Source organism: Felis catus, chromosome B4 (assembly GCF_018350175.1).
Source record: "Felis catus isolate Fca126 chromosome B4, F.catus_Fca126_mat1.0, whole genome shotgun sequence".
In the NCBI taxonomy this organism is placed as follows: Eukaryota; Metazoa; Chordata; class Mammalia; order Carnivora; family Felidae; genus Felis; species Felis catus.
The window spans coordinates 140,388,617-140,414,808 of NC_058374.1; the positions used below are offsets into that span (position 1 = coordinate 140,388,617).

Genomic DNA, 26,192 nt, shown 5'->3' on the forward strand with positions numbered 1-26,192 from the left:
AGGAAGTTGAACGCAAAATCCACAGCATGTATTTAGCACACTGTATATTGTGAAAGATAATCGTCGTGTGATAGTAAACCAATTTGTAGCCTCTGGTGAGATTAACAGAGGCTGACATGCCGGAGCAGCTGGTGAGTAAGAGAAGAGTGACCTAACGTCTGTTCGTGGAGTAGAGGACCCATGATGACTTAGGTCGTTAGAGACATGGCTTCATCATTGAGAGTGCTTTCGATTACACAAAGGTGGCCGATAGTAGAAGAACCTGATTCCTTCAAACTACGGCTGAGGAGAAAACGTGTGAAACGTGCGTGTGTACAAAGACCTGAACCGTGAACGGACCATAACCAGAAATCGGAGTGGGACGTGCTCTTCATGACAACGTCTGTGCCAGCGGTGACAATAAACGTAAGTGGGTTAGTCTCCCCTACTAAAAGGCAAGGACCGCTTAAATCAGGTTTTAAAATAATCAAATATACTGAAATCGTTGTTGCACTATACGTCGATTTGGATGTAAACTTTAAAAATAAAATTTAAATTAAATAAATAAATGAATAATCAAATATAGGAAACCTTCTAAGGGCACTCCTACAAACAAAAATTTTAAAGCAACAAATAAATAAAGGTATACCTGGCCAAGGAGAGGGAAAGGAAATCAGTAGGTAAAAATGACCAAATTGGAACATGTCGATTTAATGCTTAAAGATGATACATGTAGGGTCCTACAAACGTTTATAGTTATTGACACATGTCGATAATTAAAGTCCAGCGTAATGAAAGTATCACGGATTAGCATACATTTCTGTGACGCGAGCCTGACTGCAAATAAACAAAATGATCAGAAACATAATTTTTAGTTGGAAATTTATACAATCTTTACATCTGTGTTAAGATCAAGTAGAAACCACAGATAACAATAAAAATAACCAGGACGTAGATCTTTTGAACAATAAAAATATCACAGCTGAATTTGCAGCTACGTACTGAACATTAACATACAAACAGGATGTTTCCAGTTGCCCATTGTTGATGAAACCCTTGCAGAAGAGTCCATAATCCACGAATGGAACCTGCCTAAGAGGGAAATGTGTCAACCTTCTTTTCTGGTCACTTTCCAGTATATGTAAATGCTCCCCAAAATAAATAAATAAATAGTAATAACCCCAGCAGCCAGTACCTTCCCACAGTGTTTTGGTCAAATGGAAGGTCGGGGTGGGGAGGTGCGAAAGGATGAAAAAAGTGAAGTCACACTCGAGTAGCCGCGTTCAGGGTCTGAAGTCAGTCTGTTGCTCGAGCGCCTGACACCTGCCTAACTCAGAGCTTTCTGTGCCTCAGTGTCTACATCCGTAAAATCTGTGGGATGCCAACCCCCTCGCTTTCCAAGGCTGCCATAGAATTGAAGGATTTAGAAGAGTAATACTGTCGCAGGAGAGCCAGCACATCCCAGACGATAAAGTCCATGCAGTTTAATCACTTTCCAAATGTTATAAGAGCCACACACGGTGTATTGCCAGGCACAGTGAAACATGGACTTTGGCACACTAATGTCTTTAAGTAACTTTATCTTTAAACTTTTTTAATATTTATTTGTTTCTGAGAGAGGGAGACAACGTGTGAGCAGGGGAGGGGCAGAGAGAGCGGGAGACACAGAACTTGAAGCAGGCTCCAGGCTCCGAGCTGTCAGCACAGAGCCCGACGCGGGGCTCGAACTCACAGACCGTGAGATCATGATCTGAGCCGAAGTCGGACACTTAATTGGCTGAGCCACCCAGGCGTCCCAACAGCCATGTTCTTAAAAACATTAATGTGCAGGTATCTTTTCCCCAAATACCAGAAAATTGCCCCATTCGTTTTAGAGACTAGGGAAACCACGACACCTGCTGTCTCCCCAGAGGTCCGAGAACACACAAAGCCATTGTGGTCCACAAAGACTGTCTGTGATGTGGCTCGGGCAGTGTGCTGAGCACTGGACTCACTCAGCAAAGTGCCCTTGGGGGCCCCCGTATGCCCCGCATTGTTTTGGGCTGGTGGATACATCTGGGGGACCCCCAGAATGTGCGGGGGTGATTGGGACACGCATCTGTGCCTGCGTAAAGTAACAGAGTGCTGAATAACTCGGTCCTTTAAGAAACACAGCAGGCACCACAGAGTAGATTTAGGTAAGAAATAAACATCTATTTTAATATTTTAGAACCAGAAAAGACAACCAGCCCCACAGGAGGCTCAGATAAACACGAGCTCTAATTCCATAGATGCTGAAAAAGGCACCAGGCAGGAACCACATTTATTCCTAAGGAAAATATCAGACCACAGCATCCATACCACAGACCTCCAAGGCCACCTGGAGGAGAAGGCAGGGGGCCCCCCCACCCCGGAACCTAACATCCATCTGAGATGACGCCGAGGCAGCCGGCAGCCGTCTCCGTGATGACCTTCTCGAAGGTCTGGCAAGTGCAGGCACGCAGTTATTTGATACGAGAAAATACAGTCATTGTTACCCACAGATGAGGAAAACAGGTGTTTCCAAGCCTCTGCAGAAGCCGCTGAAACGCCTTGAAAACTAATCGGTTTATTAAAATGGACCAATTATGAATACAGAGGGTTGTCCCCTTGTGTTCATCTGTACGTTTTTGCAGATACAAGCTGAGATCAGATAAGCTCTAGGTCAGAAATCAGCAAACTATGGCCTGGTGGCCAAATCCGGCCCCCTACTTATCTTTATAAATAAAGTTTTATTGGAACACAGCCTTCCTTTCACTTACAGGTGGTCTAGGGATGCCTCGGGGCTGCAGCAGCAGACTTGAGTGGTTGCAAGAGAGACTTTACCCCCTGCAAAGCTGAAAATCTGTACCCCCTGCCCTTTGCCACTTGAGTTTGCCAACCCGGGGCTAGGTGAGGGGAGGTCCTCCGAGCCTGCCCGCGGGGATACAGAATTAGCAGCTGGTTGAATGTGGCCAACGTCGTTTAGGAGGCGAAAGCAGGCGAACTTGCCCGCAGACTTGAGGAAGAAACTTGCCTACCTGGCTGTGCAGGAGAGGCTAGACAAAACAGAAGTTGGTTCTGTTCCTACTTCAAGGCAAATGTGTTTCAGAAGCGTAAGGGTGTGTTAAAAATACACAAGTGAAATAAACCTGAGTAAGTAAGAGGGAGGGGAGATCTCTGTTGATAACAGGAGAAAACATGTGAAGTCACTCGAAATAACGTTTTAGTGAGAAAAGGTTGATTACCTGTATAAAGATAAGGGCAGAGTCTTATCAGAGACAATTAAAGGGATTTGAATAAATCCCTTTTTCGATAAAGTCGGTGAGTGCCTAAACCCTGTGTGGTTGTCTGTGCCTTCAGATTTAATTTTTAGATTTAATACAAGTTCAGTCAAATCTCCGATGAAGTTTTTGGGAACATCACAAGGGATTGTACGTTTTGTGGGAGGGTAGGTCTGTCACGGTGGAGGTGGAGGAAGGCTCTGGGACAGAGGCCACCGAGGTGTCCACGTCCCGCCAGGCGTGCACTTGGCTGTGCAGGGGGAGCTTGTGGGTGGCTGAGCCCTGGGCTGGGGGCCGCCGAGCGGCCCCCAGGCTGCACCCCAGCCGTCACCCCCCTGGTCCTTGATACAAGGACCGAGGACAGACTTTAAACCTGATGCAAAGTGTTAGCCTTCCCAGGGTTACTTCCTGCTCCACGGACACGTGGCCCCGAGTGGAACGTGGGCATCCGTGGGATGGACTGAGGGGTGCGGTGAGCTGCACAGACCAGTGGGGGAAGGGACGGGCCCCCGACAGCGGGCCGGGGAAAACGGGCTTCGTATTTGGGGGCAACTCAAGTCAGAGTCTGACCGCTCACCTCACTCCACATTGAATTCCCCGGGGACTCCAGACTGGACGTGGCCACCCAGACCGTGGGACGGCAGGAGAAAGTGAGGGGACAGGTGGCTTCAGGGTGAGGACAGGGATGCAGTCGCTATAAATCGCGTCTGAGGAATCGGGAATAACCAGGAACACTCCGGACAGTACACATGCTCAGACGCTGTTGTGCACACGCACGTAAACCCACCTGTTCAGGCTGACGGCCACCGTGAGCCATAGACTGTTCTCCCCACTGTACAGATGAGGACGCCGTGAGGTTCCAGAGTCAGCTGGAGCCCGACAGGCCCACGCGGGGCCCCGCCTTCAGCGGGCCGCCCAGACTTACCTTGACAGCCCAAACCTCCGAAAGCCAAACCCACCTTCCCAAAAACACACAGGTCACAGGGTCGGGAGGCAGTGGAGCCCCCACAGCAGGGCTGGCTCCGAACCGCGCGGAGGAGGGACGGCACGCAGACAGGAGGCTAGCCCAGCGGCAGGGAGGTCCGGAAACGGCAAATGGGAACAGCAAGGAAAGTGGGGAGAGAGACCCCCAGTCGGGGAGCGGGCAGCCCGAACACGAAGGAGGTGCTCGCATGTGGTTCTAATTCCGTTCGGTCTCACGTGGAGGCCTCGGGAAGGATGTGCTAAGAACTGCCTTTCGAGAAAGTGCTTAGGGGACAGGCGTCAAGAGAAGCAGAAAGATGCTCAGGCCATTTGGAGGCCAGGCTGGCGGGTGCTCAGAAGGGAAACGTAGTCACCACGTGACCCGCCGCTCCTGTCCCGCGGGACCCCGGGCGTCCGCCCGACAGAAGAGGAAGCCACGCCCACTCAGAGAGCCGTGCTCGCGCGACCGCAGCGACATTGTGCGGCACGGCCCGGACGCCCCGCTGCTGATGAGTCCCGCCGTTCAGTGAATATCACTCCAGCAGAGCAAGGCCTCCGCTCGAGAGGCCGCACCGGGGACCAGCCCTGAACGCATCGCACAAGGCGAAAGACGCCAGACACGAAAGGCCACCTGTGTGTGACTGGCTCACAGGAACTGTTTAGAAAAGGCAGACGTGGGGGGGGGGGCAGAAAAGTCCGCTGAGGGGCCGCCGGGGCTGGTAGAGGGTGGTGGAGGGCGGTCGTGACTGCTGAGGGGTCAGGGTTCCTTGTATGCGGCGGGGGTCTTCTGACCGGCTGTGGGGTGGGCCACACACCCCAGGAAACAGCAGGCATTGCCTGGACCCTCCGGAAGGGTGACTGCAGCATGGGAGCCAAATTCAGTGCAGCTGCTACAGACAGGTACATGGAGACGTCCTTTTGGCCAGTCCTCCGCCCGGTCCCAGGGCTCAGGGACCGACAGCGGCCCCAGTGTGGGCACCGCCCGGTCCCAGGGCTCGGGACGGACAGCGGCCCCAGTGTGGACACCACTTGGTCCCAGGGCTCGGGGACGGACAGCGGCCCCGGTGTGGACACCTCCCGGTCCCAGGGCTCGGGACGGACAGCGGCCCCGGTGTGGACACCTCCCGGTCCCAGGGCTCGGGGACGGACAGCGGCCCCAGTGTGGGCACCGCCCGGTCCCAAGGCTCGGGACGGACAGCGGCCCCAGTGTGGGCACCGCCCGGTCCCAGGGCTCGGGACGGACAGCGGCCCCAGTGTGGACACCACTTGGTCCCAGGGCTCGGGATGGACAGCGGCCCCAGTGTGGGCACCACCCGGTCCCAGGGCTCGGGACAGACAGCGGCCCAGCGGGACTCCAGCTCAGAGGCCCAGACCCGGCCGCGCAGAGCTGACTCCATACTGGGAGTGTTCATTTTCCCGTCAGTGTTCCCAGGAAGGAGACCAGGGAAGGGGTTTGATCCTGAGCTCCCGGAGCACACAGGGCCGCCCTCCCCACTGTGGACGGCGGACGGCAAGGCCTCAGCCAGAGCACTTCTGGTGCCGCCTTTGAAGAGCACCACCCGCCCGCTCTGTCATCTCTGCGTCCCCTAGGTGCCACCTGCCTGTGAACGTGGGCCACGGGTCTGCTGCTCGTGGTAGGTGGCCGGGGCCGCCGTGCCCCCGTGCCGGCTGGGGTCCGGTGTGGGGCTGGCAGGGGCAGCCGCCCGGTTAGCGCAGGCAAGGGAAGGACATCAAAGCCAGCGCTGCCGTGGGGCAGGGACAGAGGGCGGGTGTCCAGGCTGCAGACCTCGCCCTGGATTGTCAGCGCCCCCCTTCGGAAGGCCGCCTGGCAACCTGGGCTGTCGTAAAAGACCCGAGACTTTAGGGAGCTCGAAGGCCAGTCGGTCTCCCTGCCAGCAAGGAGGTGGCTGGGACCGGACCCAGCTGGTGGCTCTGCCCTGGCCGCACGGGCACAGGGAGTGGGCGCATGGAGGCAGTGAGGGGGCATTGGGTCCTCCCGGGAGTCGTGGGCAGAGCTGGACTCGGCCGGAGCCCCGAGGGGACTCGGGGTCAGTCTCAGCCTGGGGTCCTCACCCAGTGGGGACGCCTCCCTGAAGGAGCCGGGCGGCACCTGGGCAGGAGGCTGCCGGGGGTCCCGACCGAGTGGAGCCGTCACCTTCCCTAATGCAGCGTTAGCGGGACGGTGACGCACCAGCAGAGCAGACAGAGCGGGCGCCCCTGCGGGGTCTGCGGGCCAGAGCCTGGCTCAGGATGGAGGGCCCTCACCTGCCTGCTAGCGGCCGACAGAGGGGGTCCTCCCAGAGCAGACGAGGTCTCTGCACGCCCCTCCGTTGAAGGGGTTGGGGGTGGTCGTGTTGGAGACCCACGGGGTGCCCAGCACATGGTCATGAGTCCGGGGCGGTCCCTGTGGGTTCTGCCAGGGCCGGACGGGCCCCTGCTCTCAGGGCAGAGGGCAGGCTGGGGAGGGGGCAGCAGGGAGCTTCCTCGAATGTCGCCGTGACTTCTCAGATCGCGGAGAGACTCTCAGTGGGAACCCGAGCATCTGAACCACGCCCCCCACACATTGTGACCTCTGTGACCTGCATGACCAGATCTCACCGGGGCATTCCAGCCGTGTGGGCCCCGGTGCCCCCTCCCAGGTGGGCGTTTGCCCGGGCGGGCCCGCTGGTGGGCCACAGCCGTCCCAGCCCCTGTGTCACCTGGGGCCACGTGAGGTCACCGGGCGGGTCCCTGTGTCACCTGGGGCCCTGGGAGGTCACCGGGCGGGTCCCTGTGTCACCTGGGGCCCTGGGAGGTCACTGGGTGGGTCCCTGTGTCACCTGGGGCCCTGGGCGGTCACCGGGCGGGTCCCTGTGTCACCTGGGGCTCTGAGGGGATACTGGGCGGGTCCCTGTGTCACCTGGGGCCCTGGGGGGACACTGGGCGGGTCTCTGTGTCACCTGGGGCCCTGGGAGGTCACCGGGCGGGTCCCTGTGTCACCTGGGGTCCTGGGAGGTCACCGGGTTCCTGTGTCACCTGGGGCCCTGGGAGGTCACTGGGCGGGTCCCTGTGTCACCTTGGGCCACGTGAGGTCATTGGGTGGGTCCCTGTGTCACCTGGGGCCCTGGGAGGTCACCGGGCGGGTCCCTGTGTCACCTGGGGCCCTGGGAGGTCACCGGGCGGGTCCCTGTGTCACCTGGGGCCCTGGGCGGTCACCGGGCGGGTCCCTGTGTCACCTGGGGCCCTGGGAGGTCACCGGGCGGGTCCCTGTGTCACCTGGGGCCCTGGGAGGTCACCGGGCGGGTCCCTGTGTCACCTGGGGCCCTGGGAGGTCACCGGGCGGGTCCCTGTGTCACCTGGGGCCCTGGGAGGTCACCGGGCGGGTCCCTGTGTCACCTGGGGCCCTGGGAGGTCACCGGGCGGGTCCCTGTGTCACCTGGGGCCCTGGGGGGGTCACCGGGCGGGTCCCTGTGTCACCTGGGGCCCTGGGGGGACATTGGGCGGGTCCCACTCATGGCATCCCTGCCGACTCTCTTGCATTGACACCATCTGTGCCTTCTGCTTTTCGTTTGTAAAAAGCAGAGTAAGAACTTAAACAGCCAACGAAACCGTGGACGCAGGATCCTTCCGGATGTTAGAGCCGTCTCTCTCTGCGCCTCATGTGGCATCCCGCGTGCCCGCAGCCCCGGGCTGTGCTGGCTTCTGGCACCTTGCCGGTGGCCCTCGCGGGCTGGGGAGTGAGCCGCCGGTGGGCTCCGAGGGCTCAGGCTGGGTGGGAGCGATTCCCTGAGACGCGGGAGGCTGGGCTGGGGCTGGGGCTTTTTCAGGGCGGAACAGGCTCCCTTGTAGACCGCTGCGCACGGTGAAACCTCTATTTGGGACCTAAGGGACGAGCCTCCCTTTATTTATTCAGGGGGCCCTGTGCGCGCAGGAGAGCCCAGACGAGGAGCTCACAGGCGGACTCAAGAACGACCTCAGTGTTGCCACACGACCTCAGTGTTGCCACACGTGCGCGGATAAGTGTGTCGTGCGATCTTGAGTAGCTCCTTGGACAACTGACCGTTCCCATTTCCACTCCTGCATGACGAGGGGGAATCGTGCCCCTGCAGAAACTGTCTGGCCAGTCCCTTTTCAGAGTCCCATTTAGTGGATGTAGAAACTGAGGCTGTGGGTTGCTGGGTGCCTTTCCTGAGCTCTGCAGGGAGGGCAACAGAGAGGCCCCGGTGTGGAGACTTTTCTGGGCAAAGACCTGCCTGGGACGCACGAGAGGAGAGGACGGGGGCTCATCTGTGGCCCCAGAAGGAAGGGGAAGGCGGGCCGTGGAAACCCACCTGGCACCAGGAGAGCTGTGGCCGGGTCTGCGAGCCCCAGAGACGTCCCCCGTGGGGGTGTCCAGCCACAGGAGAAGATGGGGAGCGCCAGCTCAGACCTGCCCTGTAGCTGGTCCCCAGCAGCCTGCGAGGTCTCAGGACCAAGTACAGATAGACCAGACGGGGCAGGGGCACAGTGCGAGAGGCTGAAAGCCACCGGGCTGGGGTGGCCCACGCCCTGCACTCGCCAGGGGAGGCCGCTGTTGCCATGGGTCCTGGACCCTGTGAGCACCTCCCACCAAATCTGAGCCCAGAGTCAGGACGCCCCACAAAGACCCTCCAGAGCGGGGGGAGGGGGGCAGGCACATCCAATGTGCACACACAGCCACACGCCCACCCCGCCTGCACACACACTCTCCGTGTGCACACAGCCACACCTCTGCACACACCTATACTGGTGTTCTTTTCCGTGTGTCCGTGGGGGGGCCTGTGTCCACTGGGCAGGTAATCAGCCCCCCATCTCTTTGTAACTCTCTCAAGTGGGGTCCTCAGGGCGCCTGGGTGGCTCAGTCGGTTGAGCATCCGACTTCGGCTCAGGTCATGATCTCGCAGTTCGTGGGTTCGAGCCCCGCGTCGGGCTCTGTGCCGACAGCTCAGAGCCTGGAACCTGCTTCCGACTCTGTGTCTCCCTCTCTCTCTGCCCCTCCCCCGCTCACGCTCTGTCTCTCACTGTCTCAGATATAAATAAACATTAAAATAAAAAGGGGTCCTCGTCACAGAAAAGCCGGAGCGCCCCTAGGAGCCAGTGAGGCTCCCAGTCATGCAGCACCCTGGTATTTCGGGGCACAGCAGCTGGTCGCTCCGTAAGGGCCTGGTGAGCAAACGTGGGGTCAGAGCCCAAGGCTCAGCTGTGACTCTGCCTCGAAGGCACAAAACCCTCCTCACCACCCTCTCCTTCGATCAAGGTCTCGCCTTCCCAGCCGCCCTTGTCTTAGTGTTAGAAACAGATGCTAGTGTCCGTGGTGACCGTGACCCCAAACCAGGGGCCCCGTAATGCGTGGGTGCCCTCCCCAAGGAGGAGAAAACGTGGCTTTCCTATAGCAGCGGCCACTCAATAGAAATAGCAGACTGGTATCTACCAAGTCAGCTCCCGAGAGCCCGTCTGAGCTAGGATCCAGCTGGACCAGACTTTCTAGAAACTTCTCCAGGGAGATGGACCCCAAGAAAGACAGCTATGAGGAAAGGAAGGAAATAAGCCACTGTAAAGAAAGAAATATAGTTTTCCCATATGAGATTCAAAAAGGTCTTACTTTCCAGAGAGAGAAGCTACACCATGTAGCTGAGCAGTGAATTCATGTTCCTCCAGCTCTCAGCTGCGGGAGGTAACGTGAGTCCGAGACTCCTTCTGGCTCTCGCTGTAGAAGTTGAAGGGAAGGGCACACTCCTTCCCAGGTGCGGCCCTGGCACCACCCGCCCCACTTCTTCCCCCGGCTCTCTGCCTCATGGCACAGAAGGGCTGCGCAATCACTGCCAGCCTGCTTTCCCCCAAGGCCCCGGCTAGAGCAGCCGACCGCTTCCGTGTTCGTGGCCGGGCTGAGCGGCAGGTGTTACGAGGGGTGACACAGCTTAGGTGTCTGCGGCAATCCACGTGCACCCCGAGGTGACTCTGATCTCAGACTCCCTGCTTGGGGGCAGAATGACTGATAAAGACACACATTAAGACAGATCTGGGGAGAGGGGTTCGTGGTGGCTCCATCCTCCTCGTGTGCTTGCTTTCCCGCCGTCTCTGTGCGCCGTCTCTGCCTGGTATTTGCCGTGCACACCTCCCAGCACCACCACCGCCCCCCACCCCACCCCCCTGCCCCACACGGTTCAGTTCAGTCACCGCGATCCGCGATCTGTGTCCTCGGCAGGCGGGTGCTGAATCAGCCAGCTCTGGGGACCTGCCCCCGCGCCTGTCCTGGGATGGCCTGGGCTGTTCTGCCAGTGGGAGTCTGATTAGCACCAAACGTGCTGACTCTCGGAGATTCTCGGCGATCCCTCCCCCGCCTAGGCTGCCCGCAGTCCTCCCACCTCTTCCCGGATCCTGCTCCGCTCAGCGAGGAGCTCGTCTCGCGGCCCATCTCCTCAGGCCCGGGGAAAGCTGGGTGGCTCAGGGGCCTTGCAGACGGGTAACAGGGGCCCTGGGGTCCCCCAGCTTCTCCCCCTTGGCTCCCTGGGCCCATCCCCGAGCTGCGGGGATGACCACACAGTCCCCGGCTGCTCTCTGCGGTCACAAGGGGCGCTGACGGCTTCACGCTGCTTAGTAGGCAGCAGGGATGTGCTGTGAGGTCGCCGGGCCAGGACAGGTGGCCCCCAGCCTGTCAGGCTCAGCCCCCACCCAGGCTCCCTTGTGCAGAGCACAGAACCTTCTGAACCGCCTCAGCGAGGGCCCAGTCAGCACCGTCCGGAGGCCCTGAGCCCGGGTCAGAGTCCAGTGCGTTATGTGTCCTCACGGGGCCCCCCCTGATTGAGGGGACATTTCACAGAGAGCAGGGGGGCTAGCATGTGCCCTTGTGGGTTGTGGGTTCGGGGGGATGACAAGCTTCACTCTGTGCCTCCTAACTGCTCCCGCAATAGCCGGACAGCAGCGTCGTCTTCATCCCAGGATGGTCAGCAAATCCCGCCAAGCACCGCCGGACCGTGACTGATGAGCGGTAGAGGTGGAGAAGGAGCCGACCTTCCTAGAAGCAGCAGCTTGTCCCAGCAGGGTGACCTGGGCAGGGCAGGCCCACTGGCTCGGCCCCGGGGACGCTGGGGCACCTCCTTCCCCGGGGCGGTGTCCTCAGACCCCACCCAGCCGCTGCGAGATCCCAGGCGCTCTGTGTTCTGCACGCAGGAGATGGGCTCCTCTGGGAAGGGTCGTGCCCCCCGCACGGGGAAGGGTCGTGCCCCCTCCACGGGGTCAGGTGTCACGGATATCCCAGACTCAGGATTCGGTTCATAAACACACGGGCCCACGAGCTTCATCGTGTGGAGCCCGACGACCAGATGTGGGGCTGAGGATGACCCCGTGGGGAAGGTCCAGAGGGAAGGGAGAGTCCGGACCTCATCCTGGTCGGGGGCAGCTGTGCAGCCCCCCTTACACCCGCCCCGTCGCCCGAGGGGCAGCTGTGCACCAGCAGCAGGGAGCCCGGCCTCTCGTCCAGCCTCTCCTGTGGGAGGCCCTCCGCTGCCCCTGCGGGGACAGAGGAGGAAGGGCCCGTCCTCCTGACCACTCCGGGAAGGAGGTTTCTTTCTGGAATTAGTGAGTGTTTGTGACGATCTGACCCACGGCCCCCAGACACGTTCAGGTCCTGCTCCAGGCCCTGGAACGTGGCCTTAGAAGCCAGGGGGCACTTTGCAGATGTGATCTGAAGCGGGGGCCGTGGGGTGGGGATCGTCTGGGGGGCTCCACGTGCGGCCACAGATGTCCTTGTAGGGGGCGGCAGGGGAGCGGCCGTGGGAGGGCAGCGGGGGAGATGCTGGCCGCTGCCTCTGCAGGTGGAGAGAGAGGGGAGAGGAGGCCCCCAAGGGCCGCGTCTCCCCTCGGCCGCGGTGGGGTGGCCCCTGGTCCTCGCCCCCTAAGCCCTGGCCGCACGTTGGCCTCCGGACCTGAGAGCCGCCCGGGGAAGCCGTGTCTTTGCCGCCTCCGTCAGGTGCACGGCCGGCTCCTCGGCCCACTCACGGCTCGGGGGTCTGCGCGCGTGGCTGCTGGGACGTGTCCTCCATGTAGAGGTGACACCGGCAGCCTTGGAACCCGGGCTGAGTCCAGTCTGTCCTGGGGCTTCTCCAACCAACGTCCGGGAGGTTTCCTCGGTCACCGGAGCCGGCGAGGGCCCCGCCCCTGGCACTTGGATGGACCCCCAGCCTCCCCCCCACCCTGGGCGTCGTCATCACCTCGCCGGCAGGGAAACTGAGGCTCCGCGAGGTCAGGATTCAGTCAGACCATCCGGCTGGCAGACCACTGAGCCCAGACCCGTGTGGGGCACAAAAGGCAAGAGTGATGTGCTTCAGAAATTCCTGCGTGGGTGACACCAGCTGAGAAGCTTCCCATCACTCGGACCCGAGGGTCAGATCTGCCCGAGCAGCTGTGGGTTCAAAGTCGAGCCTTTACATTAGGGTCATGTGAGGTCAGCGGGCGGGGCCCTGATCCCTCAGGACCCGTGTCCTGGTGAGAAGGGACACAGGGTCCACACATGCAGAGAAAGGCCACACGAGGACACGGGGAAGGGTCGACGTCCACACGCCAGGGAGAGGGGCCTCACGAGAGACCAGCCCTGCCCACGCCTGGATCCCCACGCGGCTCCGGCTGAGAGAGGACGAGGGTCTGTGGTTGGAGCCGCCCGGCCTGCGGTGTCGGCTGCCGGGTCACTGGTACCGCCCCTCCCATCCAGACGGCGGCTGCTGGGTCCGCGTCACCGCGGCTTGTGTCCTCGCCATGGCCCACCCCCGTCCTCTGGCTTACGCGAGACTCTTAAAATGAAACTGCGTGTTTTTTCTTAAAAGCAAACAAACCGGAACCACACCCCCACACTGGTGGGGAGACCCGTCCTGTCCCGGTGTCACAGAGAAGGGCGCAGGGACCCAGAGCGCTGAGGGTGGGGGCCTGGCGGTGGGTGTGTCTGAGAGCCCCTGCAGGCTCTGGGCCCTTCTCTGAGGCTCCTCCCACCGTGGCTCCGCCCCGGGACCCCCAAGCCCCTGAGGTGGACGTCGGCCTCATCCCCCAGGGAGGTTAAGAAGAGGGCCCAGCTCACAGGCTGCCCTTCATACCTGGGCAGACCGGCTCCAAAGCCCGTGCCTTACGAGCACGTCCTGTCCCCCAGCCCAGAGCCCGGCCCGGGATCGCTCGGCCGTGTGGACACTGGCGGTTTGCCCACAGATCCGGGTCCGTCAGCTTCTGGGACTGCTTCCTCCCTCCCTCCTTCCATCCTTCCTTCCGTCCTTCCTTCCCTCCCTCCCTGGACACACACAGCGCGTGCCAGGCCGTCTGCGGCTCCAGAAATACACAAGGAACGTGTCCCCACGAGCACAGGTCTTGCCTCGGGGAACACGCCTGGTAGCAGAGGATGTGGGCAGTAGAGGGTCGGCCCGCGGGGGGCTTGCTCGGAGCTGATGTGAAGACGGAGGGGGCACAGGTGAGCGGGGGGGGGGGGGGCAGGGGGCCCGGAGACGTGCGGATGCTCAGAGCAGAAACGGGGCCTTCAGGAACCTCACCCAGGATGTGTTGGAGGCAGCGTCCAGGTGCTCTGGGGCCCGAGGGATCAGCCCCCGGGGCCGCCCCCACCCCCGTCAGCCCCCGGGCCCACCCCGTCAGCCCCCGGGACCGCCCCCACCCTGCCCCGATGAGGAAAGAGCGAGTTGCACACACAGCCGCAGGACGAGCGGAAACCCTTTTGGGTGGAGGGCTGGGCTCTTCACCGCCTGCTCGGGGGACCCTAAAACCTCAGCTGTTCTCCCTTTCAGTGTTAGAGGCAGTTGTCTGGTGCTGGCTCCATCAGACTTGCTCTGATGGTTTATAAACAGGAAGTGGGGAGGTGGGGATGTGTTTACACCTGGGGAAACTGAGGCAGGCAGCGCCAAAGTAACCTAGGGTGCTTAGATCACAAACAGCCGAGCAGTGCCAAGACCCTGGACGCGAGCCCCGACCTGGTGCTAAGAGACCCTGGGAAGCAGTGGTCCGGCCGTGGCCCCAGGACACGTGTGGTGGCCACGTGGTCTAGCCTCATTCTAGAGCAGGAGCAGGAGGGGCCTCCGAGCCTGTCATCTGAGGGGACCGTCTCAGTTCGCGTCTCCATCCCTGTGGCCAGGCCCGTGCTCAGGGGGCTCCCCGCCCGGCCCCCCAGGCCGATCAGCCTCCTGACCGGTGTCAGAGCCTCACCTCCCCGAAGAGCCAGGCAGGACCTCACGCCCGCTGGAACCCACCCAGCGCCCTGCAGAGTGAGCCCGGGACGCAGTGAGTCGCAGGCTGAATGGAAGGACGGACAGGGGTGGACCCAGCGAGCCCACGCCCGGAGACCCACCGCAGGGTGCATGGAGCACGCCTCGCCTGACCCAGACACGCCTGTGCCGCTCACACATCGGGACGGAGGATGCGGGGGCTGCTCTGAGGTCGCCAACCCACTCGGTGACCCCAAGGAGCTGCCGTCAGCCACGTCGGGCAAGCCACGGGCAGTCCGGTCACTCTGATGAGCCTGGGTTTGGGGAGAACATGGGGTCCAGGCTTCCTTGTGTGTGGACTGGCCATACAGCTTCAGGGAACAGTCCCGGAGAGGAAACCACGCGCGGGTGGCGGGACCCGGCGGGATGACGCGTGGCCTTTCCAGAAGCTTCTTCCTTGCTTATGTCTTTATCTTCCCCATGGCAACAGCTCTTTCCGAGCCTCTATCCAGGCAGGCTGCCGTCGCCTCCGTGTCTCACGGTGTCTGCGTGTCTGCTGTTTATTAGGACCTTTTGTTCGGGGCTCTCAATCCAGAACGGCGCGTTCTTGAATACAGGTGCCTGGTCCTGACCTCGCGTCAAACACAAGCTTTTAATGAGGAACAGAAAGTGCCGCTCATTGGACTCGGGCTGGAAAGTTCTGTCATGGTTTTTAGACGACCGAGTACTGAGAGAAACCTGCCTGTCACCGCAGAGAACTTTCCGGGGTGGGTGGAACGACCCCCGGACGGGGCTCTGGTGGCCCACAGCACCATCCCGGCCCGCGAGCTGACAAGGCACCGCGCGCAGGTGGCTTGTCCGTGAGCATCTTCCTGCGGCCGAGGGGGCACAGGAAGCACCCACTCGGGACCCTTCCCCAGGGCAGGGGTGTCACGGCCGCAGGGCCCCAGCCCTCTGACCCAGGTGCCGAGTCCTGAGCCCTCGAGTGTGCGGGTGAGGGGGGGCCCCCAGGACGGACGCGCTCTCGAGAGGCGGGGCTATTCACAGGGGACTCTCCCTGCAGCCTGACGGTCCGATGGCCCTCTCGGTCCCTCCAAGCCCGGGGCTCACCGGCTCCACATGTCCCCGAGCAGGTGGGAGCCCATGTGGTCACTGGAGCTCAGCTGTGCGGTCCCCAGGGGAGGGGGCAGCCGGCCAGGACAGCAGGAGGGTTCCCCCGGGGTCCCCTGTGTGGGCCGGCCGACCTCAGGGTGTGACAGAAGCGGGCGTTCCCGAGGAAGGGAGCCAGAGGCCAGTGAGGCCGCTCCCCGGGCCCAGCAATGTCCTGCCGCAGGCAGAGGCCCCCACACGTCAGCGTTTGGTTGAGCTGTGGCCACCCGCACAGGCCACGAGCCGGGAGCCCTGGGAGGTCCCGAGAGGGGCCTCCACCTAAGGTTCCTGAGCTGGACGCGCTTTTAGCTCCCCCCCCAGGGCCGGGAGCGCCCTGCTGGCTTCTGCCCACACCTGCGAGGACCCTGCCTCCGGGCCCGCCGGACCCGTCACCGCAGCTCTGACTACAGCTCAGTCCCTGTCACCAGGCCTAGGGAGGAGCTGGTGGCCACCACCAGCCGTGGGCCGGGCCGGGACTTTGTGGGGGTCAGGCCACCCCGCCCGTCCGTCTCTGGGGACCAGGCACATGGTGGGGAAGGGGACTGGGGCTCTGACGACAAAGGCCTCGCGCCGGACCGGCCCTCGTGCAGGTGCCCTCTGCGTGCTGCCCTCGGCCCTGTGCCCGGAGGCAGAAGGAGGAGAGATGCTCACTGAGGAGGAAAGCCACGCCCACCTCTGCTCTGCCCGGACGTGCTGGGCTCAGGCTTCTGTCTCCAAGAGCCCCGGGAAGCCTGGCTGAGCAGGACGGAGGCTGGGGACACCTCAGCTCCGCCGTGCTCGCCGTCCGTCCCCCAGTCCACCCGGGGGCACGGCACGTGAGGCCGGAGGGGGTGAAGGCCCGCGGCCGGGCGACGCGGAGGCAGACAGGAGCACGGCCGGCAGTGGTGGGTGGGGGCCGGTGGCCCAGGGAGGGGAGCCGGCACGGGGCACAGCTGCTGAGAAACCGGATGATGCCAGTCGGTCTGCACAGACGTGTGGGGACCCAGGACAGGCCTCGGGGTGCAAACTGCTGAGGGAGGGAACTGTGAGGCCCTAGACAGTGGAGTCGCGAAGGCTTATCGGTGGAGGGCAGGGCGGGCTGGGGTGGCTCCCGACACCGCCCCCGGGTCCTTGGCTCTCGTGCCGACGGGCTGCCCTCCTGCACCAGGGCCGGCGCTTAAGTCCGGCCCCGGAATCCTCAACACGCCCTGCCAGCCAGGTGCTGCCTGGGTCCTGTCTCACAGCGGACACGAGGCCCGGCCCCAGCTGTGGGAGGGACAGGCTGGTGGCCGCACAGCGCCCCCACCGCAGCCGGCCCCGCGCTTGGTCGGAGGCCGTGCTCTGGGGGTCCTGCATGGAGCTTCGCGGCCCAAGGGCTGGCCTGGGGCACACCCTCCGGAGACGCGGGGCCTGAGGGTTGCATCATCCTCGAGGGGCCGCCTCCCTCTGTGCTCAGCAGAGGTAGACGAGGCGGGGCGTTCCGCGGAGAGCCCTGGGTCGCCAGCGTTGACGTGAGAGCAGGACAGGGAAGCCTTGCCCGGCCCGGGTCGGACGCGGCCTCGCCCTCGGGCGGGACCCCCACCCGCCACCCCGGGCTCTCTGCCAGGAGGACACCCCCCTCCCCCGGGACGCCCTCTCCGGGAGACGAAGCCCGTCCTTCAGCTCTGCAGGGCCGGCGTGCCGTGTGGTGGCCCGGGGCCCCAGGCCTTGTCACCCGGGGCGGGACAGCGGCCCCCCTCTGCCTGGGGCCTCGTGCGGTGCACGGGCTCCGGATCCCTGGCGTCTTCAGAGCCACTGCAGTGATGAAAACATCCGTGTGTGGGGGAGTGCTGGAGACCAGCGGCAGCGTTCTCTGAAATCCGTGACTAATGAGCGAGCGAGCGAGCGGCACGAGCTTCTGGGAGGAGGCGTGTCCCCTGCTCACAGCAGGCTGTGTTGTCAGGTGGTCCCCAGACGCCCGAGATCAGGGCAGCCGGCCTGGAGGAGGGCAGCTGGGCTGCAGAGACCCGGCTCCCGAGACCACCGTCTGCCTTCCGGGTCTGTGGGTTCCCAGGCCCTGCTCCTGCCGCCTCACCAGCGACCCCGACGGCCAGGCGTCCACCTGTCGCGGCCCTGGTGGTCCCGCCCGGTGACAGTGGGCAAGCCCCAGCCCACAGCTGCAGTGAACGCCCTCTCCCGTCCGTGGGGAACACCGAGGCCGAGCTGTCAGGGGAGAGCACCTGCGTGACGCTCCAGACGTCCTGGCCTCGGGACCCGGCACTGACCACCCCCAGGCCCCCGAGGAGGAGGGTCACCCCCTCCTGGGCCCTGTGGCAAGGGCACCCGATTCCCGTTTTATGCTGAGGAAGCAAGGCCGGGGGAGCGGGGTGCCCGGGGCTGGGCAGCGCCCCAGCTCATAGGCCTGGAGGCGCTAAAGCCCTGGAGTTCGTGACCCTGACGGGAGGCCGGCTGAGTGTGCTGGTGGACGTGGGGCCTGCGGGGACAGAACGTGTCCACCGGGGGCTTTGCTCCTGGGTCAGTGGGAGGGGCCGGCTTTGATTTCCAAGGAGCCAACGACAGTGCTGACCGTGCCCGGTGTCCCTGTGGCTGGCAGGGGGCAGCGTGTGGGGGTGGAGGCCGTGGCCTTGGGAAGGTTAAGTGACACGGGTCTGGCTGTACGGGGCACGGCCCCCTCGCCGCAGCGCTGGCCCGCGTGGTGCCCCCCCAGCCTTGTGGGAGGGCGCGGGCGCCGTGAGCAAAGCGAGAGGAACCGCATCTCGACGGAGGGTCTCACCCGGTGTCGCGGGAGACGGTGAGGGATTCCTCCTCCAGCCCCGTGGAGGACCTGGCATTTCTGCCTCGTGGGCCACGTGGAGTTAGCTCCCCCCCCCGCCCCCCCCTCCTCCGTGAGCACACCACTGCACTGGGGAAGGAGATGGGCTGGAATTTTCCAAATACTTACCTTTGGATGTGGAAACGCCGGTGGAATTTCGTTGTTTACGTGCTTGCCCTTCCCCGTTCTCCCGTGAACGAGAAACAGAAAAGTAGGCAGACTTTCCTCGGTTGAGCCCTGGGAGGCCAGTGAGGGTTTGTGCCCGAGGCGTCTGCATCAGCCCTCCCTGGCCTGCCTGGGCGGTGGGGGCACGTCCCGGGCAGCGGGGGGGAGGAACCCCGGCCAGGCGAGGGTCCCGCAAAGTGCTGGGGGCTCTGGGAGGCAGGGGGAGGGCCTGGATGTGACGCAGGGGATTGGGGAGCCAAGGGCGGCCCCGGGGCGGGGGGGGGGGAGCGGACGGCAGGACAAGCCTCAGGGGGCACGTTGTCTCAAGACCCGTCTCGTTATTCCTCTCTGGAAAGCGCGGGGATGCAGCTGCTGAAGGACGGACCGAGGCACAGGCCCCAGAAGAGCTCCAGGGAACAGAGTGAATCTTGACAATTAAAGCAATACGTTTTGGTTGCAAAGATGCGACCAAGTGCTCATGTGGTTTAATTGTCGGATTTCTAAAGCTTCCAGCCGCCTGCCATCTGTATTCGTGACCCCAAGGAGCCCCCCCTCCGCCGGCCCCCGTCTGCAGGACCCCGCACAGGCAGACCGTGGGAGGCCTGGGGTCCCCGCCACCCGAGCCCCCGGGGGCCATTTCAGGCGTGGATCCTGAAGCACTCAGGGGTCGCTGACCTCCGGTGGTCACACCCTCGCCCTTCTCTGCTGTCCAGGACCTCGGTGGGAGGACGCAGATGTGTAGCTGGGGCTCAGCCAACCCTCAAGGGGCCCAGCTGGTGACACCTCCCCCACCCCCCCCTGCCCCGCCAGGGCTCCACGGCCGCATTGCGTGTGGGCCTGGGTCTGGGTCAGGCCGCACCCCCGTCGGTCACCTCTGTTCCCGTGGTTCCGGTGGCCGCAATCCCGGATGAGAGCCAACAGCTCCCTGTTCCCCCAGTGCTCGAAGATCCCACCCCGATTCCGCTCTGCCTGGGGCGGGGGCAGGGGCCGGGGGAGCCTGGGCAGGAAGCTGTAAGACCCCCGAGGGCGCTGGTGGGGGTGGAGCGGGCACAGGGGAGGGTCCAGATGCTTTGCCAGGTTTCGTTGCAGAAACAAGCCGCCCGCCCTCGGTGGCTCGTGGGGACCCAGGCCCCACCGGCCCTGCCCTGCTCCCTTCTGGCCACGGCCTCCGTCAGTGAGAAGACGAGCCCTTGGCCTCCGGGGGAGAACGGGGTCGCTGTAGGGGATCTGGATGCAGTGAGCCGAGCCGGCTCTTCTGTTCCGTGATGCCTGGGGCGCCAAGGGCACCAGGTGCAGCCTGATCTGTCCCCTGGAGGCCGTCTGTTCTGTCCCGGGACGGCTCCCTGCAGCCAGGTGTCCAGACTCCCTGAGTGGGTCCTCAGGGGTGACAGGTGGGGCGTGGCCGGCCTGAGGACGCCCCCCCCCACACACCTACCGCGTAAGCAGCCCGGGCACGGTCGACTCCAGGTGGCGCCATCAGGATGGGCTTCTCCGCAGGGGGACCCGGGGAGAGGGTCCCCACGAGCAAGGACCGCTTGTGCCCGGCCTGGTGGGACTGAGAATTTGAGAGAAGGCTAAGAGGCCGTGGTGCGGCCAGCGGGGGTGGGGCAGGGGCCTGTGGGGCGGGCAGGGTTGGGCGGGAGTGTGGTGGGGCCTCAGGCAGGTGGGGTGCAGATGGGGGCCAGCCGGAGGCGGGGGGTGCCTCTGCGTGGGGAGAGAAGGCTGAGCTGGGATGGCTGACAGCCTCTCCACCCCGGCCGTCACTCTGTGCTGTGTCCCGTCCCCTGCCTGGGGGCCCCCGCGGGAGGCTGCACAGGGCGGGACAGCCCCTGAGTGCCTGACCAGAGCCCCAGGGTCCCTGCCTGGGCCTGGGGCCACCTTGGGGGACAAGGGAGACAGGGGCCTCGTGGGGATTTGGGACGACCTGGGACCAGACTTCTGGTCACAGGTCCAGTGGTGTGAGGCCGTGTTGGTCTAGGGAGACCCCCATGCCCCCCACTTTTCTGCCTCTGCTGCTTTAAGGGTGGCATTTTCCCCACCCCACAGCCGTGGCTTGTGACCATCACCTCACACTTTGTGGCCGTGAGCGTGTTCAGCCTGACATGTTTGCTGGGACTCTGGGATGCAGGGGCGTCACCAACCAGGGGCTTGCATCCCGCCCACCTCTGGCCTCCCAGAGGCTCCGCGGGCCTGCGACACTTCATTACCATCACTTGTCGCCACGCAATTAGGCAACACCTGCTGTGTGCATGGAACAGCGCCAGACGGCATTAGGGAAACGGGTGGGCGGGGCTCAGAGCCAAACTGCCGTCCAGCACAGGCCGTGCCCTTGGCTAGCAGTGCTCAGGGCGGGAGCCCGCGGTCACACCCGGCGCGGGGGTGGGGGTCCCCACCAGGGACACAGAGGAAGGACCGTGCTTCCCAGAGCGACTCCCTGTGGCAGACCTGAAGTCTGATGTTATGTCCTGGAGAAAGTACGCTGGTCTGAGCCAGGGGAGGGATAAGGACGGGCGTCCGTGATGCGCACTGCACCGCGCCCGAGGCCAGCCTGGTGGGCGTGCCCTGGGCTCCTTCCTTCCCGACCGGAACCCTTGGTGTCTGCGGGCTGACACTCTCTTCTCTCTGTTCCTCAGGTCTCCTGACAAACGCAGCCCCAGAGGGGCCCCGGGAGTGGCCTTGGCTCCCTGGAGAGTCCACGCCTCAGCCACGGCCCTCTGTCCGCCGTGGGCACCACCTGTTCTCTGCCACCCGCCCACCGTCCGTTTCTCTGTAGCCTGCCAAGGACAGCCCTCTTCCCTGGCGTTCTGAGCTGAGTGTGTCCGCGGCAGCGAGGAGCCCGGCCTGGGACACAGCGGGGGCAGCGCTGGGCGTCCGCGGGAGCCTGGCCTCACCAGCCCGGGAAGAAGGGTGGCGCCGGGCCCGGGGCAGGACTGGCCTCTCCTTGTGCCCCAGACTGTCCGAATCGGTTTTATTTTCTTACCCTTTCAGTATTTACTCAATAGACCAAAGAGCAAATCTATTTTAACGTGGACTCACCCTCACCGTCCGAGTCCCTGGGTCCGACTGGGGGACACGGGGGCCGAGACGTGCCGGGGGCCCCGGCGGGGCGCGGAGGGCGGCCCTGGCGGGCGCGTCCGCCCCACGGACACTGCGGCGCGCCCTGAGAGGGGCCCAGCCGGCAGAGGACACAGCCCCGCGGACCGCGGCCGGCGATGCCCCCACGCGGACCCCGCGAGCGAGTGCGCCTCGCCGGGGACACAGACCACGGCGCCCGCCCCGCGCGCTGTGCTTAGATGGACCTGACCGACTAAAATCACTTTCTGTTTTAACCAGTCACACCTGCCTCTCTGCAGCTGATTTCTGATAGTGGGATAATCCAGTATTCGCCAAGAGCATGTTGGGTCTCCCGTGACCGCTGTCTCCTCTGATACACCATTTAGCTCCAGAAAGCAAATTAAAGAAAACTCGAGTAACACTTGTTTGAAAGAGATCATTAAATGTATTTTGCAAAGCCTAAAGTTATATATTTAACAGTTTTTATATGCTGTATATTTGTAGAAAATCCTATTTAACAGTTCATGTTGGTAGCCCTGGCCGACCCGAGAGGCCGGCAGAGCGCGGTGTCTCTGGAGGTTCCGGGGGTGGGCGCGGGGGGCCCCCGCCGGGCGCGAGCGCAGGACTCTGGGGACAGCAGCCGAGGACGCGCCTGACGTCGCGGGAGCCGCGGCAGGCGCCGGCGGGGACGCGGCTGTCTTCACCTGGTTCGGGCCAGGGCGCGGCTCCCCTGCTGCCCGTCTCCGCGGACGCGGTGTGTGCGTCCTCTTCCGACGGATCCCGCGTCCCTTGTTCTCACCCCCCACCCCCACATGGCGGGTCTGGAGGGGTCTCTGCAGCCGACCCCCGACCCCAGTCCACGTCCCGCTGGCTCTGTCTTCACGCCGGACGGCTGAGACGCTGGGGTGGCCACCGCGTGCGGAGGATGGCCGGCGCCTGACCCTCCCGACCTTCTCGCGCCCTCGGTGCAGGGCAGGGTCTCCGGGCCCAGTGAGCAAGGGGCAGTTCTGTTTCCCCGTCCCCTGGCCGTCGTCCGCCGGGTTCCTCCATTCTCCTGAGTTTCCGCTGAACTACACTACCTGATAGTCCGATTAACAGGTGTTAATGCTAGTTCGATGCTACTAAAAAAAAAAGAAAAAAAAAGAAAGAAAAAGTAAAAAAAAAAAATATATACATATATATATAGAAGCTGTTCCAGCAACCCATAGACTACAGATAGGAGAGAAGATCCATTTAGACCCGTTTCAACGTCCATGAGCATTTAATTTACCTTTTGGTCACCACAAATGTAGAGGTTCGAGTGTCCTGGAGGAAAAGACACGGCCGGGGGGGGGGGGGGGGGGGACCTCGGTTTCTGGTGGCCGAAGTGGCGGGCGGCCGAGGGAGGGTCCCGCCTTCTCGCCCCGCCCACGTCTCTGCCGCCTCCCTGTGCGCATTTCCTCCCACAGCCAGTGTAGACCCCTTCGAAGGCAGAGACTGGAGGTTTAAGACAATACAGCGGTTTTTTTTTCTTGCTTTACAGTATTCAATTTTGTGTTGATTCAGCTAAATTATGAAAATAAAGAAAAACTCCTTTGGTAAGCATGGCTTTTGTTTGCCGGCCGTGGTGTCCTGGGAGGGGCTGCAGCAGGTGCGTCTGGGGGGCGACAGGCCCACAGAGCTCAGCGCACAGGTGGCCACGGGGACATCCTTCCAGGGCCAGCAGGGCGGCTCCCTGAGCGGACGGTGCCCAGCCCGCAGCTACTCCGGGGCCCCGTCACCCTGTGTGTGAGTGTCCCCCCCCCCCCACCGCACAGAGGCCAGGCCCTGCACGTGGAGAAGCAGAGCCCCCACAGGAGACGCCCTTTCCGGAGACATCCGCTCAGATCTGCAGGGGGGTCTTGGCACTGAGAACGTTTCTGCCGCCCAGAGTCCCGTCTCCTAGACGCGGGGAAGCCACGCCTGTCAGTTCCCAGCTGAGCCGTGGCTGGTGGCTCAGCTGTGGGCTGTGTGCAGTCTGAGCCTGACTGTAAGGAGACTCCCCTGGCCTTTGGAGCCATCGCGGGGGGTAGGCGAGACCCTGCTCCTGGCATAGAGCCAGGCGAGACCCGGGAGGAGACCCCCACCCGCTGGCACAGAGCTGGGCTAGGCCTGGGAGGGAGGAAAGGGGGCGGAACGCAGGCCCGGCAGAGGCCACTGGTGCCACGGGGCGGCGGAGGGGGAGAAGCCTGGGGCTCTGTAGTCCGGGCACAAATAGGGCAGGACCGGGCACCACTTCTCACTCCGTCCAAGCTGAGGAAGGACAGGCCGGAGGGCACGGGAGGGGGCCGCGTGAGGGAGCGAAAGGCGGCTCAAGCGGGAGATCCGGGAGGCTCACCCCCTGAGAGCCGCCCGCCCAGGAAGTCTGCGGTCCGACGTCACTGTCGCAGAGTCTCCCTGGGCACGTCCCAGAGAAACCCACAAACCAGCAAGCTAGAGGAAAGGTGGCTTCATGGCCACCGGGGCTCGTGAGAGTGAGGGCGGTCGTCTCCCAAGAACCCAAAGCGTATCGGTCAGGACGGGCTGGGTCGTGTCTCGGTAACAAACGGCCCGGCGTCTCGGAGGCTGACCGTCACGTAAGCCAGCATCTTGCCTCGTACCACAGACCAGAGCACCTCCTGGGGACAGGTCTCCCGCGAGGCTCCCTCCGTCTCTGCGATCAGAGGAGACCCGTGGAGCGTCCGGCCTGGCGGAAAGGCTTCCACACGGAAGCAGCCGTCTCTGCTCCCTCTGGCTGGTCCCGTCCTTTGCTGACGTGAGCCCTCTGGCCTCGGTTTCCTGATCCGACGACCGGGACGGTCATGACGGCCGCCTGCTCGCAGGCTGGGAAAAGAGCCCCAAAGCCCGAGCGAGACGTGTGAGGGCCACCTCACCGCCGTGGGATGGCCACGCGTGGTCTGTGCGGCGAGCGCGGTGTCCGTGGCGCCCTGTCCCGGCCGGGCGGTGAGGGGAGGCGTCAAGGTGCACGGAGGCTGCCACGGGAGGGGGAGGACGCGGGACAGCTCTCCCCACCGCACGCCGGCCACTCCCGCAGGGCCACCAGGACGGACGGTTTGAGCGTCGGCGGTGGGGCAGCGGAGGCCACGACGCCCTGGACGTGGCCCTGGGCTCCTGGGGAGCCTGCCGGGCTGTGGCAGGCGCGATTTAGCTGCATGGTATAAACAGGCCACGCCTCTTCTCTGTGCCTCGGTTTCCCTGTTTGGCGGGACAGGGAGGATTGTGCAAAGCTCACTGGGTTTTCCTGGAGATAAAGGGAGACGCCGGTTGTGAAAAGCCCGGCACGCGGGTCATCCCTAAAAGACGGGAGTGCTTCCTGGGCCCGATTCTGCACGTCAGTGCCCGCCACCTGCCCGCCACCGTCCGTCACAGAACCCCGTCCTGCAGCCACGTTTGACGGCTGGGCTCCAGGGCCCCCGTGCCCGCCTCTTACCAGGTGCCGACACGAGCCCGGGCTGCGGGCGAGCGGGAACGCACATCTGCCCGCCTGCCGGGATCAGGCCAGGCTCCGTGGCCACCGTTATACCCTCCTGTCCCGGGCTAGCTCCTGGGCCGGCCTGGCCAACAGTGGGCTAGCTCGGTGTCCCCGGGGCAGGGAGCGTGTGCACGCCCGCACGCGTGTGTGTGTGTGCGCGCGCGCGCGTGCGCACAGGTGTGACTTTTTCAAAATTACCCTCATGTGCTGAGCACCTTGTGAGCCAGGGTTCCGAGGAAGAGATCTGCACGGTTCCTGACCTCCAAGACCCCCAAGGTCAGGGACCCCAAGGTCACACTCAGAAGCATCCATCCGGAGGGCTGCTGAGTTGGGCTCACCCGTGGTGGAAGCTCGGGCCATCCCAGGGGGCATTGCCAGCCCGCCGGGTGCCTCCCCTCAACCCCGAGTGGCTGCGTCCTCTCCTGCGGGGCACCTCAGGTCCACAGTCACCTATCAGGCTGGCGTTCAGGAGGTGACCACATTGCTCCCCTCATCCTGAGCTGCCTTCACCCCCACAGGCTGGTGCCCATGGAGAGTGTGCTTCTCCGGGAAAGACCCCAAGACTCCCCGGGCGCTGGGCCCACCAAGGAGTGTCGGGGGGCCTCTGTGCGTCCCCCTCCCAGCAGGACCAGTGTGGGGCTACAGGGAGGGAACACTGGGGGTCTGAGGACGATCCCCAGGCCGCTGCCCCTCGGAGGGGCCAACCTGGGGAGAAATGACGTCGGGCAAGGAAGGGGCCATTGCCACTCAGCAGGGAGGTCATAGGCGGTGAGCACAGGTGGGGGAGACAGAGAAGGAAGATGGCGGGAGGGGGGGCAGTGTGGGGAGGGGCCACGGGTGCCGCGCTGGCCAGAGTGGGAGCAGGGCTGGGGTTTGCGTCGGGCTGGTCAGCACAGGACCCAGGACCCCAGGACGTCCGGGGACACAGCACGCCCTCCCCCCACACGTGTCCCAAAGTCCCCGTCTCAGGTGTCTGTCTGGCCACCTGTCCCCCTTCTGCCACCCTGCACTCCTCACCCCCTCACCACAACTCGCCAACAGCCTCCCCACTGAGCTGAATGTTCACGAGGGTGCACACTGCGGGCTGATGCTCCCGGCCCCTCCCCGGCCCCCAGGATGGAGGGGACACGTGG

At 63.4% G+C, this 26,192-nt stretch overlaps 1 protein-coding gene across 2 annotated transcripts in view; it reads left to right on the top strand.

Annotated features, from left to right (window-relative positions):
• TAFA5 (TAFA chemokine like family member 5) overlaps nucleotides 1-23,150 on the top strand; it is a 191,756-nt gene extending 168,606 nt beyond the window's left edge. For both annotated transcript variants that reach the window (XM_023257636.2, XM_011284349.4), the window contains exon 4: nucleotides 21,149-23,150. In XM_023257636.2, coding sequence (XP_023113404.1) covers nucleotides 21,149-21,157 — 9 coding nt within the window. In that variant the 3' untranslated portion in view covers nucleotides 21,158-23,150. The remainder of the gene's footprint in view (nucleotides 1-21,148) is intronic.
• The last annotated feature ends 3,042 nt before the right edge of the window (nucleotides 23,151-26,192 follow it).